Source organism: Polyodon spathula, chromosome 16, assembly GCF_017654505.1.
Source record: "Polyodon spathula isolate WHYD16114869_AA chromosome 16, ASM1765450v1, whole genome shotgun sequence".
NCBI lineage: Eukaryota > Metazoa > Chordata > Actinopteri > Acipenseriformes > Polyodontidae > Polyodon > Polyodon spathula.
This window is the reverse complement of record NC_054549.1, coordinates 4,919,707-4,937,328: the sequence shown is the minus strand read 5'-3', so window position 1 is coordinate 4,937,328 and position 17,622 is coordinate 4,919,707. Positions and strand designations below refer to the sequence as shown.

At 43.9% G+C, this 17,622-nt stretch overlaps 1 protein-coding gene across 1 annotated transcript; it reads right to left on the bottom strand.

Annotated features, from left to right (window-relative positions):
- Positions 1-260: 260 nt before the first annotated feature.
- LOC121328655 (F-box only protein 42-like) lies at positions 261-16,918 on the bottom strand. Its single transcript, XM_041273560.1, has 10 exons — positions 16,606-16,918; positions 11,181-11,462; positions 10,000-10,116; positions 9,410-9,544; positions 6,038-6,191; positions 5,507-5,617; positions 5,190-5,286; positions 4,703-4,759; positions 4,207-4,323; positions 261-3,779 (listed from the first exon to the last, which is right to left on the bottom strand). The coding sequence occupies exons 2-10, from the start codon at positions 11,440-11,442 to the stop codon at positions 2,754-2,756; spliced, it is 2,076 nt and encodes a 691-aa protein (XP_041129494.1). The 5' UTR covers positions 11,443-11,462; positions 16,606-16,918; the 3' UTR covers positions 261-2,753.
- Positions 16,919-17,622: the final 704 nt, after the last annotated feature.

Genomic DNA, 17,622 nt, shown 5'->3' with positions numbered 1-17,622 from the left:
AGACGCTAAAGGCAAGGATATACAGTATTTATTAATTCTTTAGTGTTTTTTTTTTTCGGGGGTGAGCATAGTTCTGAATACTTAGAGTTATGCTACTTTAAGCCTTCAGTTACATTACAATTCTGTCATCTGACCTTTATCCCTGCGGAAAAAAAAATGTGAACTGCGATTTCATAATTGTGGGAAACTTTTGTGATCAACAGAACTCGTAATGATGCAAGCATACAGAACAAATGACCCCTGAAGAGTTGGCACTGGTGTGGTCAGATTTATCCTCTTTAATGGAAACATGGGAATTGTTTAACAATACAATAGTTGATCACCAGGTGGTGCTATACACTATGTAGAAATCCTAAAAGAATTAAGAGGAACAGGTTTTAGCCATATTTTATTTTGCCCGAACACACAGAAGGCACCCAATTTTTTTTTTTTTTTTTTTTTTTTAAAGTCATAGAGGCAATATATAGAAATAAAGACTCTTGAGGTCAAGATTTACTAGAGACAAAATACAGCAGCATGTTTCCTCTTTTTAACCTGAACACCCACATGTGTAACTGCTATAATACAAGAGCCGCCCCTCTCAGCCCCACTCCTGTTACAGCAGGCTGGGCGAACCGTCAGAATGTGCCATCATAGGGAGCTTTGCAAAGCAATCTGTGCATAAAGTGGGATAAACCACGTCCGTCCGTCCCCCCCCCAAAAAAAACCAAACAGCCACTAAGGGTTCATTAACAAGCAGAACAAGGTGGGACATGAAACCAGTGTAGAATAGCAGTGATAACTGAGGCACAGTGAGGTCTAGCAGAGCCAAGGACTGTGGTGTAAAGTGAAGTCCGAAGGGGCAGGGCAGGCTGCGTTTGTTGTGCTGTTGTAGGCTTGCATGTGGTCGAGCTTGGTGCTGCTAGCGGAGTCAATGTGTAATTGTAGACAGGACTGAGGACTGGGATGGAGCAAAGATCATCCTCTCACTTTCCTCTCCTCGTTCCCCCTAGTCCAGCCCTGCTGTACCAAGGTGCCCAATAAGAAGGTCAAACCTGGACACTCTGGAGTTCTTGGTCATACACTGTTTGGCACATATTATAAATTAAATAAAGACTGCTGCAAATACTGAAGAAAAAAAAAAAAAAAAGATTGATCCCAGATCACATAAAGACACAGACCCTCATGGGAAAGAACAACCAAAAAGGACTGGAAATCCTGACCGATCCATGCAGCTTGTTATTAACACAAACTGCAGCTCTACATATCTGATCGACCTACTGCAAAGCACTTAATCTTCACTTCGCTCAGTAGAACTGTCTTTTTAAATTAACCTTTTAGCGCCTAGCCAGAACTGATATATCAAAGAATGAAGGGGACATTCTGTTCAAATTGTCTTTTTGTACTACAGTGTAATTTAATTTGTTTTGATACATTTTCTACCAATTTTTTTTCAATTGCAAAATACAGAATAAAAAGTGATGAACAGTGAGTTTTTAATATACAGGCACATGAATACCCATGAATAATAACTCAGATAATTTTCATTAAGGAGACTTTCACAAAAATAATTTTCAAACAGCATTTATTTTGTATACACATCCTGTTGTAAAAGCAGAAAAAATATATATATATAATTTCCCTTATGGGGACATAAGTGTTTTTCAAAATTGTGTCTACAAACATAATGGTTGTTCAAATTAAAATAAAAAAAAATATCTCGAAATGGACAGGATGTGTTCCTTCTATCTTGGCTCAGACGGTAAAAGGTTAACAAGCAATCAATGAAATTGAAAAGGGCAAGGTTGTTTCTTTTATTGTATTATTCTGATAAGATCACATAGTTGGGACGTACATACCCACTGCCTAGGTATTCAACAGGATCACAAACACAACATTGCTGCTGCTGCTTACTGTTTTGGGCAAGACCCTCAATGGCAAAATAACTTTGTTTAAAATTGTAAAAATCAAACCTTTAAAAAGGACTGTGGGTAATTTTGAAGTGCCTCGACACTCATCTCCCAGGCACGTCTGTGAAGTACAGCAACACCTTAAATCGCCACGCTACTCCAGTCTCACTCCTTCCACACTGCACCCCTAGGACTCTACTCCTCAAATACACTATGTTAAACACCGAACAACTGGAACCCATATCCACACTGCAGCCCAGCGCTCTAAACACTCAGCTATTGGAACCCATGCCTGTCTGTGCTGTTGTTTGTACTCAAACACACGGTTCCTTGTACCCTCTTGAACCTCGAGCCTGCATCATTCAATTCAGAGCCAGCACACCACCCTAACTTATAATAAACAGCTTTAAGTGCAGCTTGAGCGGAGGAGTGGGTGGGGTGGGTGTCAGGGAGGGGTTGCTTTTCATTATTGGTCATATTAGCAGCTGAGATACAAGGCAGCTATGCCAGGAAAGTGGAAACTATACAGAGCAGAATGCCAGTTACATTGCAAGGCCCCCCCCCCCCTCGTTTTACCTTTTATTTTCCAAGCACACTGCCCTTTCCACCCTCGGCCAACTCAGATGAAACAGACCCTATTTGTAAACAATCAACTGTGAAAGCGTTCATTAAAAAAACAAAAAAGTTTGCCCCCTCTTCCTGCTCACTCCCCTGCTTCCAAGCTATGCCCCCCCTGGGGTCCTACAGTCTGCCCCTCCCTCTGAAAAGAAAGGGAGGAATCAGTCAAAAGGGGGAGGGCAGGGTTTAACCAGAGAATCCTCTGCAGAGAAGTTTGTTGTTTCTGTTGTTTTCCCCACTCTGGCATTATCTCTTGGCGCGGACGAAATACAAGGCGTTGGTTTTGGGGTAGTACTTGACGTTCTGCTTCTTGTCCATAAGCCCTCCGAAGATGATGAGCTCGCCTCTGCCCTGCACGACGGTGTGCAGGCTGGTCTCTGGGGGTCCCACTACAGAGCCCCCCCCAAACACTTTCCAGCTGACCTGGCCCCTTTCCTTCACCCTTGACACATCCAGCACGTACATCTGCATGGGCTTGCAGTTCATGCTCTGGTAGAGCGGCTTGCCCACGTTGAGTGACTGGGGCGGGTGGTGACCCAGCCTGCGGGCAATTGGCGGGATGGAATGTCCGTCAGCCTGTGCGGGGCTGGGGGCGGCAGCAGAAGCAGAGGGGGAGCTGGAGGCTGAAGCCGCAGGGGGAACGGCGGGAGGAGGAGGAGCCTGAGAGGAAAGCGCTTTGACAGCCTCTAACCCTCGCCTCAGAGCTCCAGGCGATACAGCCCCCGGGGGTGTTGTGGCCAGACTCGGAGGCGTGTGGGTGCCGTTGATCTGCTCTGGGGTAGGGTCCCGTCCCGAGGATGTGGTGGTTTTGGCCTCAGGGGAGTCTGGGTTGCCCGCTTTGGGGTCCCAGCTGTAGTCGGCTGGCCTCAGGTCTCGGGTTTCAGGAGTAGGTCTGGTCCGGAAGTCGTAGCCCTCTGCTCCGGAGGGTGTGCCCGGCGAGCCTGCCTGTCCCGGACTCTCGCCTGCCGATAAGCCCCCGTTCAGGACTGGAGGGCTGTCCGAGCCTCCTGCTGCACCACCCCGGGATGGGGACAGGCTGCCCTCCCTGGCCCCACCGTGTCTCTGAGCCCGGGACCGCAGTGTGCCCCAGCGCCCGTTCACACAGGGCGCCTCATCGCTGCCCTTCACTGGTGAGTGCGAGCGGTACTCCCGCTGCTCGGGCAACAGAGAAGGAGGCGTGGCACTGATCGGGGACGGACGAGAGTTCATGCTGGGGCTGAGGGGAGCTCGGCCGCTGGGAGCCTGACTGAATACCACCACACACTGACCCACCTGGGAGGGAGACAGGAACACAGGGGTTAGGGTTTATACAAACATCTAGATACAGACTTCTTTTCGAAACTCTCGTCACTTAATTTATTTAGTTTCTTTTAGTATTTCTAAATTGAGCAGAGTGTTTAATAGTTAAGGATTAGTTAACTATTTTAAATTGGATGTCAAAGTGAACCAAACTACCGGTCATAAGTCCTCAATTATTTGAATGTTTGCCAAAGTGAACATTGTGATAATTATCTGTAATTGGCGTGTCACATCAAAATGTTAGGGCCTGAAACAATTCCAGGATTCTTCACACAAATCTTTCCAATGTTAAGGAAGTCGCAGTTTTAGTTGAAGTGACTGGACTGTGCATCTGGTTAATCAGCTTTCCCTAACACTGACTACACAGACTCCCCGAGCCCCACCAGCCGGAATTCCTTACCCTGCAGGCTGGGTGGCACCACAGCTCAGGGGCGCCATGCTCCTCGTTCTCCACCTTTAGCTGCTGCCAGGCCCACGGGTTTGCGTGCATGCGGAGCAGCCAGGCATCCTTCAGGAGCTGAGAGGGAAGGGGATTAGTATGCACTTACAGCTGGATTCACACACCCCGATTAGCAACTTACTGAACAGAAAAGCTCCATTTTAATACAGTCGTTAAATGCATCACACTGGAAGTGTTCATTGTAAGTATCTGCCACTGCGATTAAGATGAAGTTAATCCTGGCTGCACTGCATTGAAGACTGCATTGATCTTGTTTAAAAAAAATACAAATTATTATGTATTCAGTGTTGCTATTATATTTGTATGCCTCTGCTTTAAAATGTTGTTTCTAAACTCTTTCACAGCAGTGGAGCTGATGTGTTGAAGTTCTGCATCAAAGCATGTTAAATGACAGCACTGCCCAGTGAAACAGCAGGGAGCCCCCTGGGATACTCACTGCATTTGGACCTCCGCAGCCCCCCAGGATCAGCAGGGTCTCCTCGTCAATAACAATCTGCAAGCGCAGGAAACCACACAATGTAGGGAATGACTTGCAAAACCTTTTAAGGTCTAGAGGCCTCCTACAACAGAACTCTAACACAGGACTGACATGCAGACACCTTTCTAGGCACTGGGCTTGGAATAGCTTATTGGCATTTCACCGCCCTGTAGCATGTGATTTTCTTCAATTAAAAATATTCATAATTCAAATCTTGTGTTCCTGCTTTGTTACAACAGCACTTTGTGCTTTGAAGCTTCACTCAGCGCACACAAGAGCTAAATTTGTGGAGTTATTTATATACAAAATCAGACATTTACGTCAGAATAAGCTGGACGAGTTCACATGCTTGCATCTTATTTTCCTTTTATTTTGAATCCTGTTTTCATTACAAAAATTTGAGAAGTGGGAAAGTATAGAAGGTATGAGGAAGGAGAGCCCTTACCTGGGACTGTCCGCCCCGTGGGTGCGGTGTTGGGCCAGCGATGTTGGGTTTGGACCAGGACCACTGCTCCAGATCTAGAACCCAAACCTCATTGCTCCTGTCAGGGGGGGGGGGGGGGCACATGTCATGAGAACAGACAATCAACTCCCAAGCAACACTGCAAGAGTAAAGAAAAGCAGAAACAAACAAGGTGGCTGCAGGGAGCCACTTTTAAGTTTGTTTTTTGCTAGTTACTTATTTATATTTTGTATTAATCTTGCGCTTCAAAATAGGGCCCCCACCAGCAACAACGACACCCCTGTTTAGAAATAACTTACATCTGCCGTGAGCCCAATGACCCCCCGAAAACGATCATTCTGTCCCCGATGACGGAAGAGGAGTGGCCAGCCATTGGAGGGGGTCCTTGTGTGGTGACAATGCAGTTCCACCTTAAGAGGGAGAGACCATCAGGACTGCATACGAAACTAGCTGAAATTAGTTTACAGTTTAGACCAAATTAAGAAGCAGTTAAAATATGTACTAGACTTATTAGGGCCAATGTATTTATTTTTTGCTGCACTCACATGCAAAAATGCATTCTATTTAATGAGCAGAGCTTTTCTATTAGAAAGATCATTCACAGCAACATTACGATTTAATTTGCCCACGAGAACTGTGCTCAGATGACAAGATGCTTTGGAATGCAGTTTCCTAAGATGTGTTCACTGCAGATTTCTAGACAGCGAGATACTTTCAGCAAGTTCACTTAGTCAGAACTATGAAACACGCTGCTGTGAAAGAGCTGTGGTAGAAAGAGCGTTGGACACTGGCTACAGTACACTGGATGGTCTAAGAAGCTCTGCACTCACCAGTTCTTAGACGGGGAGTACGTGTGGATTTCATCAAAGAAGCGTTCGGGCTGGTGGAGAGGGTAGGGACTGGGCCGAGTCCAGCCGCCAAACAGCACCAGCAAGTCCCGGTACACAACCAGCGTGGCACCAGCCTTTGGAGATGGGTACGAGCCTGCAAGAGAGAAAAGGGACAGAGTTGGAGAGGCACGGGAAAACAGGGTTAGTGAGGGACTGGAACACAACATACTGTACTGATGGGATAGTCGAAAATTGGCTTATTCCATCTTTATCCAGCCCAAAATGGGTTCACTCAGAATCAACCAGAAAGTATGTGAGAGAGAGAGAGGGAGGGAGGAAGAAAGCTAGGTGGGTGGGCACAGACAGAGAGAGAGAGTAAATATTTTAGTATTTAAGTATTTAATACCCAGACTTTTCAGATCTGGTAGCCAGACCACACTGCCACCATGGGAATGTTTGGAACATCCTGGGAAGTGCAGTTAATTCTGTTTTCTTTTCATCAGCAAGGCCTGAAATAACGGCCGACTCCTGCCCCAAAGCACAAAGAGGTTTTGGGTTGAGTACGTCAACGACCACAACAAAGGACACTGTGGGACACTTGGCAAGGTCAGCTAGTCTCCTTTTAGAACAGCTTTCTTGAGCTGCTCTCTCAGACCCCAGCTCCTGGGCAGCATCTCTCCAGCACCCCAATTAACAGAGGTAGGCTCTGCAGTGAATGCCAAACTTCAACATTTCAGTCCTACCACACCTCACAATATGGGATCAAGTAATAATTTCAATTCCGAGCTGAAACAAAAGTGTGGGCTGTTTCGAGCCCTGCCCCGGGGGATTTCTCCAGGGCACTTGCCCATGCCCTCCAGTCCGTTCTCCCTGGCAGTGGGAACACAGACGTCTCCGCATGCCTCTGCCTGGGAACCCAGCGCAGCCTGGCTGATAAGGGAATGTGAACAATGCCCGCAGGGGTCAGGGGTCACTGCGTAGCGGGAGCTGCCTGGCTCCAAAGTTTCTTTCCCAAAGCAGAGGAAGTGTGGAGCTCCCTGACCACCCTGGGGAATCCTGGACTACAGGGCTGGAATGAACAGGAGTATGGAAGAGTGCTTCCTCATTTTAAATATAGCACACACAGATTATTCTATTTTTATTCATTTTACATTTAAGTATGGTCGCTGTGCACAGAATTCTTATCAACATTCTTATCAATATTAGGAAAAACTTTTGAAATACTTAAAATGCCTTATTTTACTTAGTTATTTGTTTATATTTGGAGACCTTACCATACAGCAGTACTAAGTTCAACAGATACTTAAACAGATACTGTTTTCAGGACAAAAGCCTTACAGGAGATAAAGTGCTAGTTCAAAACTCCCCTGTGAAAGTGAGAAACATGACAAGGGGTGGTCTTCCCTGTTACATGGCCTCCTAGTAATTTTAAACCAGTACCAGACCACACTACCCCCTTAACCAGTCATTCATTTACATTATCAATTCACCATAATTCAATTTAAAAAAAAAGAGCCCTGGCAATTTGCTTGCTTTGTTTTGTACCTGCTACTTTCCCACAGTACCAGTTGCCTAGGTAATAGCCGAGGCAGCCTGCCCCATTGGCTGACGGAGTACCTGAAGGGGCTGCTCTGAATGGCCATTGGGAAGCTTGGGCCCGGGGCAATGGGAACTGTCAGTCAGCAGCCTGGCCATGCTGTCACTCAGTGATGGTCACACAATGAGCGGCGTGTCGCACACTGAGGCCAGACTGGACAGAACTGGGGACGGCCACTCTCAAGCTCCCTGTCTCTCCCCCACCCCCTCACACACACAGACAGAGAGAGAGAGACAGAGAGAGAGCTCTCATTCACTTCAAAATAACTTTTCACTGCCATGAGAGCATATTCAAGATGACTGTCATACACAGAGAAACAAAAGGATGACAAGATGAGCTTGTTCACTTCTCCTTGGCTAGAATTTCCCTTTTCCTCTTCCCTTCAGCTCTGTTGATACTTTCTGTATTATTAATTAGGAGCTGTCATAATAATTAATCCTCATTTATATGCAGATCATTATATATATATATATATATATATATATATATATATATATATATATATATATATATATATATATATACACACACACACACACATATATACACACACACACACACACACATCATAGTTTAATCAACAGCTTATGAGAAAGCTCTCCCCATGACTGAGACCAATACCTACAAACTAAGCAGGACAACAACAATACAATACTTGCAGGCACACGTTTTACATCATGCTGCTGGAAAATAAGCAAATATTATACAAGTGCTCCAGAATATCAGGGACTGAAAAGCAACGTTCCTACACTTGAAACATGTGCCTTATTGCTAAAGCTTCTGACCTTCAGGTGTGAGGTGGCAACATTATCTCTGCCCTCCTTTTCAAATTGAAAAGCAAACACATCTGTTTATCTCTGGAGGCTTCTGCAGCTGATTTACCTGAAATGGGGGCTGGAGCATAAAGGCCAAGGACATACAGTTGTCAATTGGGAAGGTGCACACATTGATTTAAGACCATTGGTTTCTAACGAGTATCTACTTGACTTGGTTTCATATAGTAAATACTATTATTTTCTGATCCACCTCCTTTTTCCGTGGAACCAGCAGTGAAAGTCTCACCCCAGCATCCCTACATGCCCATCTCACCCTCACCCTCTCTCTCTCTCTCTCTCTCTCTCTCTCTGTCAGCACGTCTGCCTGCCTGTCTCTTCAAGATCCTTCACACAGCCTGAAGAGCTTGTCTCAATGCGCTGACAGGCAGTGGCTGGCTTTTCAATGACAGCACCTGTCTCTGCCTGTCTGTGCATCAACAATTATATTTCAGAGTCAAAATATACAAGTCCCGAGTTGGGGGGGGGGGGGGGCTGCCTGTCTAACCCCCGGTCTCTCAAAGAGGCAATGCAGTGTCCCAGCTGTGCAGAGGTTATCCCTCCCAGCTCCAGAACTTTCATTGACTCACATGTCCATACATAACTACCCTCTTGCAATACTGACTGAAAACAGTACTGAAAACTTGCCCATTTCACAATTTTGATAAAATCTGCCAGCCTATATCTAGCACTTTAGCCACATGTTAAATATTCAAAAGATGCACACACAAAATACATTTAAAAAATGCTTGCCTTGGTTTTTGTACAGAAGTGTAAGGGGCATTTTTGAGTATAATCAATATTTATTTTTTTAGTCTTTTCAAACAAACACTTCTGGAGAACTTTCAGGCATTAATATGTTACTGCAAATATTCTCCCTGGTTAAAAAAACAAAAACAAAACACATTGCAATATGAAAGGATAGTTTAAGCAAAACCTTGTCCCCTGCCCACTCCTACCTACCTGATGCCAGAGGGCGGATCCACTCCTTGCTGTTCAAGTCTAGTCTCCAGAGGTCATTGAAGGCTGCATTGCAGCTGCTTTGCGTGCACCCCCCAAACACATACATGGACTGATGGGAATCGTAATAGCAAGCACCTGGAACAGACAGGACAATAGGATGCTTTTACCATGTCCAGGACTGTCCTGTCAAAGGTTGGGTACAGCAACTGTTAGCCCATCCCATTAGAATCTTAGTCTTATACAAACACAGAATCATTGTAAAAAAGAGATGGATGGCTTCTTATTGATTACAAACATTCCCACTGTGTTTAATCGTTAAGGAAAGCAAACAGAAACTCTACTTTTCACCTCTAAAGAGCTCCCAAGTACAGGGATGGAATTAAAAAACCCACTGTGTACGAGCTTGATTCATTCCTGGTTTTACTATGAGCTTAACAGAAGACACACCTGAGCTTGCTGCCTGTAAACCGTGGCTAATCAAGCTTGTTGTAAAACCTGGAATGGGTGAATGTTATGCAACAGGAGTCTTATTCCCATTCCTGTGTTACGCACCATGTGGTGTAATAACGAGTCAGCGAGAGTCATCTTACTGTGAGAGAAGCGCTGGGTGATGGGGGTCCCTGGGTAGGGGTAGGTACGGCTCTCCCATTGGATATTGCCCTCCTGAACCGCCTTGATGAACCCGTGATAACACTGGTGGGCCACGCCTGCGGAGACAGAAAGGACAAAGCTGGGTTAACAAAGCCATACTACACCATGCAGCACCACAGGGCACAGACACACAAACAATAACTCAAGGACACAAACAGCTAATGGAGTGAATATCATGTAAAAATACAACACAAGTGAACGGTGTCCACATCTAGAGCTCGGGTGGGCAGTTCCAAGCCCAGGGGGCCATTTAACTCTGGGTTCATATGGAATAACAAAACAGAGAGGTAGTTTAGACCCTGGATGGAGGTTTCATTTGTTCAGCTGAACAACTCGTTTAGGAGTGCCTTGTTATAAAAAGAAATATGCTCAGATGTGTAGTGATATTTTATTGTTCCGCATATGTGAAAACTAGAATTCTGATTCAGTCTCCAGACCATCTTTTTTTTTACTCCAAAGACAGAGTGGTAATTAAAGGTTCCCATAAAAAAAAAAAAAAACCCTGTGGTCCTTGAAAGGGTTATTAATGAAACTCCACACCGCCAGCTTGCAGAGAGGAACCTCTTGGGATATCGGCTCTAAGACAAGAAGAAAAATCTATAACCCTAATTCAGCGTTCAACAAACACTACCGAATGCAATAGGGTTCAGACACCGTTTGCTTCAGCATTACTGACATTTCCTTAATAAAAAAAAAAATTAAAAAATGTAAACAAATAAGCACACACAAGCAGCCCACTTTTCCACTGTGATGCAAATTCTCTTTCATTGCAGTATATAAAATGGAGAGAGTTAAGAATACACTAGACTGCACTGCTTTCTACCACTAGCCTTCACTGTATAGGCAAAAACTTAACAAAAGGCAAGAATATAATTTAAGGAATAGCATGAGCAATGATGGGGAATATTATAAGTGCTGTGTTACATAAAGTAAAACTGACCCTGTACCCTACCAAATTTCTTTAAAAACAAAGCAGATGAACAATTCTCTGCAGAGTGAAATTGATTATTTATTTCAGAACCTGGGGGCAGAAGATGGCTGTTTCATGATATCTTTTTGGCATGAGGCTTATGCACTATTTGTGATACTTCTTGCATTTCTTGCGGAAAGGCTAGCTCACCCTTGATGAGCCGGTACCACTGCTTGCAGACGAGCGCTGCGGTCTTGTGCTCCTGGTAGGGGGACAGGAAGGACAGGATGTACTCGAGAACCTCTTCGGGTAGCTCGCCCATGGTGCGGTGGTGACGCTGCTCAACCTCAAGGGGACGCTGCTGTTGCTGCTGCTGCTGTGGCTCCTCGTCCTGATCCATTGAACCTTCTACAGACTCCTCTGTGTCCATGGCAATGAAGCTGTCATCCTCGCTGTCAGACGAGCTGGCCATATCATGCCACGTCACAGCCACTGTGTGGAGGAGGGGGTTATATACATCAGCGCTTCATCCTGTGACACCCACAGTGCTTAACAAACCCACCTATCCATGGCAACAGCCTGCCCATTGTTTAACCTGCAATACATTAGGCATCTAATGTTTAGGGTTTTGCCACAAGATTTAACACTGAAATGCTATAATTAGCTACATCTGGTAATGGTAAGTGTAAAGGTAAAGGTATAGGTAGGTAAACATTTAGGTTGACGCAAAACTGTGCCCTGCCAAAACCATCCAGTTTACAGGAAAAACAGCACCCTATACTGATCAATAAGAGACTTCCACTTCCCATCTTCCAGAGAACAACCTGTCTAATGTATCACATTAACAGATAGGCTGGACAAAACTATCCTGGCAGCACACAGTGACAATGATTACCATTCAGATGCTGTTCTTCAAATGCTTGGGTCAGAACCTACAGTGCAATTCTCTTGTGCAGAGTGCTTCAAGTGAAGTGCCCCAGGTTGGAGAAATCATTCTAAAGTCATGCGTCAGACACCTGCGAGGATGAAGTCATTTCCCCACCTTTGTATCAACAGAAAACAGTCTTGCCTAAATGTATTTCACAATCTATACTGTGCATCAAAAGAAACTTATCACTATTATAACACATTTATTTTTTAAAAATAAGATATCAAAATGGACATTGACGAAATGTTTTTGGTTTCTTTTTAATCACTCGATTAAGTCATTAATGACTGAAGCAGATGCACTTAATCACCTAATTAGTGAGACAGTTGATTGGACACGGTAATGGAGTGATCTGAGCTGTTGAATTGCAAGCTTGAATCAAAGCAATAAAGAAAAACACAGAGTCTGTCAAGACAGCAGCGCCTTCATGCAATCAGCATGTTGGAGGCTGGACTAGGGCAGCATACTGTGGCTTGCCGTCTTGGGTGCTCACAGCCAGCAATTTCAAACCTGGCGAGACGGTATAACCAGACACACTCTGCCAATGACAGGCCACGAACTGGGAGAGTCACAACACCTGCCCAAGATCGACAGATCATTTTGCGGCACCTTTGTGATGTCAGTTGTTAATCCGCACAATAAAAAGTCACTGCACCTGCTCTTAAACAAGACTGTCATTTTTTGATCACATCTATTGAATTTTATCCAAATATAAGCAGTAAGTTTCTTTTGATGCTCAGTATATAAATGGTCCTAATCTTTATTACAACCTCATCTTAAAAGTACACACATTCAATTAATAAAATAAAATGGGTGAGAAGATCTTCATTGATTTCCTGCTATCATTCAGAGAAAGTAAAGATGGCCTGATAAAACTAACTGAATCAAAATACAACACAGACTGAACAGCATTCATTACACTGAATACCATACCAGGTTCAGGAACATAACGCTGAGAGGTTTAAGTCACATCCCCTTTTTGTTATGTAATCCAATACCAATCTGACTAAGGCATAATGCTGTATTCCCATATAAAAAACACAGTTGTTTGCCAAAACCGTTAATCTAGAGGTCACATTTTCCCCCTTCATGTAACATGACAAAGAAAAGCTGTAGAACGGTTACTGCCTGTGGAAGGGCAGATTTGAATACATGTGTATTAAAAAAAAAACAAAAAAAAAACGCCTACAATAGATTTCCTAAGGTTCATTCCCCTATCTGTTTGCCACAATTGTAAACCAAACAGGTATTCTCCTTCTGCTTGCAGCAGTAAGAGATAATAAATGACATATTCAAGTTCAGTTACATAATATACATAATACATAATATTGGCAACATTTACTATATATAGTTATTTTTAAAAGGTTTGGGATCTTTTTAGTTTACCAATACTTAAACTCTTGTACATGGTAAAGTATTATCGTGTTTTTAACCCCGGAGCACGTAGATATAAACTAGTTCTGATTTACACACAACGACGAAACCTCGCAATAGATAAGCACACATCAGCATGTTTTATTGCACTTACAAAAATAAACAATCGCATTAACGTTGCAATAAATATGTATTTTTGGTATTATTATTATTATTAGACTTGCCTGGCTCTGGTTCAAGTAGCAGCTGATTAACAAACCATTCGTGCACCGCGTCTCCCATCAATAGCCGAGCATACTTTTTCAAAGCAGGTAATCCTGCCGTATCCTCTTTAATAAAATCCCAATCTTCTTCTTGTTCAGGACGTCCTCCTCTTGAATATTCGTCCGCGTTGCTGCTAGTTCGCTTTCTGTTCAGTGCCATTCTTGCTCTGTGCGCTTACAGTATACTGTATCAAAACCCGACTTGCCTTAAATGCGGCCCTTTTTTATCCTGTACACGAACGCAGGCCAAACATCGCACAACACCTGTCCTGACTGGTTTTTCCAAACCAGGTGAAATGGACGGAGGTGAATGGTGTTTGAAGTGCCAAGGCAGACACCTTAAAGGTGTTAATGCGAGTCACTGTTCACAGAGAAAGCAAATTCACACAGGGGTAGCATTTCGTTTTATGCGACGCATTCGTTGAGCGCGTCAACAAGACTGTAATAAATAATGACCTGCCCAAGCTGTCGGGGAAATCTAACAGGCAGCACTCGTTATCTCTCTGACCATCTCTTAGGCGCCACCAGAGTATTGTTTACTGTACATTACTAAAGGGAAGAACCGTCTAATAAACACATTGTTTCCTCCAAGTACTGTTAATAATTACCAGGTACTCAAAGTATGTTAAATGCACGTCTGCTGCAAGACCCTGAACTATTTTCTATTACGAACGTGGCAATTTCAGGAAATAGTGTCGCCACTATTAGAGATTTGAAAACAAGATTTGCACCAGGCTTGGCATATTTAAATTTTACAAAACGAATTTAAAAGGAGATTTTAAGATGAACAGGAGAGCAGTATGGCTGCAAGGCGCCACAGGTACAGCGGTCACACGGTCCCCAATTTGAATGACCAAGCCTTTGTACTGGAACTTACATTTACACACAGTACGTATATTTGCACCCATGATAGAAAATGTTGATTATTCTGGGCACAGACTCGTAGTCACTGAACAGCAGAAAAAAAAATATCCTTGTTCTAGTTCATTGTTTAGCACCGCTACCAGTGCGTGCTGACTATAAAAACACCTCTTCGTTTATTGTTAGTCTTCAGAGGTGAGTGTTCACTTTAAAACACTTCCGTTCTTATAACACAGTAACTGCTGGTGCTTCTCGGGTTTTGTGCTGATCCAAGGTGTGATCAAAAGAACTCACCATCCCAACGCATTGATGCTCTGCCTTTGAAGTTCCATTCTGCCACCTTCCACCCAGGCTCCAGTCTTTTGAACATGCAAAGCAGGCACTGGGCTCGTTTGTTACACTTTTGGTAAGAGGTAATGCTAGCAAGAAGCCATTTAGGCTCTGACTGCAACAAAAGCTCAGCCCTAGCACAAAGGGATAATACTCAGAGCTGGGTAATATGTGTTTTGTAACTGGACTAGACTGTCCATTGATACTGTTTCACAATGTAAACACATCAAACTTGTTTAATTTGTAGTAAGACATGCGCTTGTTTCCTACAAAATACAGAGTGCCTCAAAGGACCCTTTGCTTATCTCTATCCATGCACACTTTTCCTGCTTTAATCCTGAATCGAACCCTACCCTTTTATTTTTTAACCAGCTACTTTGTATATAATAGTTCTGATAAGACAACACAAGGGAATTGTACTTTGTTAATACAGGTTTCTGGTGAAATGCTTTTCTTTTCAATGTTTCTGCTCAATAAAAATGACTACCAATTCTTTCTTGTTTTATTCCCCCTCCACTCACATTTCCGTAAAAAATGTAGATAAACTTTAACTTTTGCACAAGGCAGTGTTGGAATTTCCTACTGCATATAACCCGGTCAGCTTAAGTCTGGTTTAACCGGTATTCTGCCAAATTTCACATTTTGCATGAAAACTGATACAGTGTGCTCTATAATCCAACACACTGATGACCAAGCTGCTCCCTCTGCCTGACTGAGCATCTGTCCCAGAAGAGGCTGTGATAGAGGCAAGCCAAGCTTTCATTTCCTAAAAATAGGAGTTTGCCTTAATCAGTAGAAATTCCTGTGCAGGGCGAGTGCTGCTGTAGGTCAGAGGGGAGAGGCTGCTGGCACTGGCCTCAGGTCCCTGCAATAGGCTTGACAAACCTGCACTGTCCATATCCACTTCCACAGAGAGCCGTCCAAGAAATAACCCAAACCACAGCTTGATCAGACACCAGGCAATGCTACCTAGCAATCTATAAAGTATACCTCTGATGCATAATGTATTTTATACCGATGTGGGTTAAATATATATATATATATATATATATATATATATATATATATATATATATATATATATATATATATATGAAGTGTAAAGGTTTTGTGACTGTTTGAAGTTGAAAGCCACTGCTCTGTAGACTGTACGAACTCGTCAACACTGGCCTGTTTGAATACTTAGAGAAAAAAAAAGCTTTTATCAGAAAATATCGTACATATGATACACATCACTCTATTCTAGACGGACGGACACAGTTCACAAAACAGAGCCCAGTTCTCTATGGTTAGATCTGCGTGTTACCTACATACTAGACTTCAACTTAATTCTCTAAAAGTACACACCAAAACACTCCGCACTATAGCTCCTGCTAAACACTGAATCGGTACTATTATTTGTATTGTACACATATTACAAGATGCTGATTATAAGACGATCACAGAATACCGGGTCTGTGTGCCTGGGTGTGTTTGAGCCACACCATCAGAAGAAAACGGATCTCCCAACAAAGGACCGAGCAATGCCGCACAAACAATACAATCTTATGGTCCGCCTCACATCTTGGTGGTACTAACGGGGCTGCTGTCTATTATCGTCTCTCCCTATTTATTCGTCCCTGTATTCCGATCCCAAGTCTAAATACGTTTTGATATACTGCTGTGGAAGATAGAATAGCCCAGTATGTATGGAAAGGCCCCTGCGTTGAATATGAATAGCTAATTCATTTAGCGGACCCTTACAGTCAATAGGACTAGTTCACAGGCAGGGAGGTGCAACGTCCCATCCTCCTGGCACTACGGCTGTCATCTCCCTTTCCCCAGCTTTTGCCCTCCAGCTTCCATCGCCTCTGGGAGACACAGACACTGCGAGACTCACCTCCTTTCCCCGCCTCTTGTTCAGCCGGCCCGGGGCTGCAGCAGCGATTCACTCCCGTTTTCTAACGTTGTTATTCTCGATTCTGACTCAGCGGCGGGCGGGGGTTTCTTGTCTTGTTATCTCGGCCCGAGCTCCGAGCTCTGTGAGCAGCTATATTCCTGTTTTTTTCACTCCCGACTTCTTCGGGGTTGGCCTGTGCCTGGATCCCTTTTCATCTATCCCGGTCTCTCTCAATGCCCGCAGCGGATTCCCAAGCTCCAGTCCGCCGCCATCTTCCTTCTCAGCATCACCATTCCGCACAACCAGGGGGCGCGCACGGTACGGCAGCGGTGAGCGAGCTCGTATGCTACCGGGAACGCGCCCGCCACCCATCGGAAAGGCACAACTTCAAACGCGCGCTTATTTGCGCGGTGTTTTTTATTTAAAAAATATCACAGCAAAAAACACGCATGTATGTAGATAGATATATCTAACTGTGTTCCTTATACTGTTCATAGTTTCAGAACACATATAATACCCAATTCACAGTAGCATAACCAATGTTATGTGTTAAATGTAACTACTAATCTATTTTACCTTGGGGCCCTTAGATTCAATAGCAGTGTACATTTAACTTGGACAAGTGAATGTCCCTTCAACTCCCTGTAAAAAGTCCCGTCTTCTTAAGCTACAGGGTTCCTGACCCCACAGACCTAGCAAGCCTGTCTCCGGCAGTTAGCGGCAATGAACGTGATCTAAGGCTTTGCTCTTTTTAGGCAGCATGCTTGCCTATATGCTTTATAACACTTTGCTATGATTCGGCCATATGCACATACCATTAATTTAGCAGCAAAGGACACTTGAATTCATCTGTCGAACCAGACCAAAAAAAAGGGGCCATGCCTGTCTTGCTCCTCAAACCATTCACACTCACGCACAATTCTGATTGGTGCATTATTGTCTCCAAAGAAGCCACCTGCTTCAGTTACAAAAGCAGCATGACTAGACTTGACCTAAAACGGTCTAAACATCACCAGG

Excerpts from the sequence above, each read along its gene's own strand:
- LOC121328655 (XM_041273560.1), bottom strand. The coding sequence starts at position 11,442 with ATGGCCAGCTCGTCTGACAGCGAGGATGACAGCTTCATTGCCATGGAC. Across the intron at positions 4,324-4,702 it reads GCTGCGGAGGTCCAAATGCA|CTCCTGAAGGATGCCTGGCT; the intron begins GTGAGTATCCCA and ends CTTCCCTCTCAG. Across the intron at positions 3,780-4,206 it reads GGTGCCACCCAGCCTGCAGG|GTGGGTCAGTGTGTGGTGGT; the intron begins GTAAGGAATTCC and ends TCTCCCTCCCAG.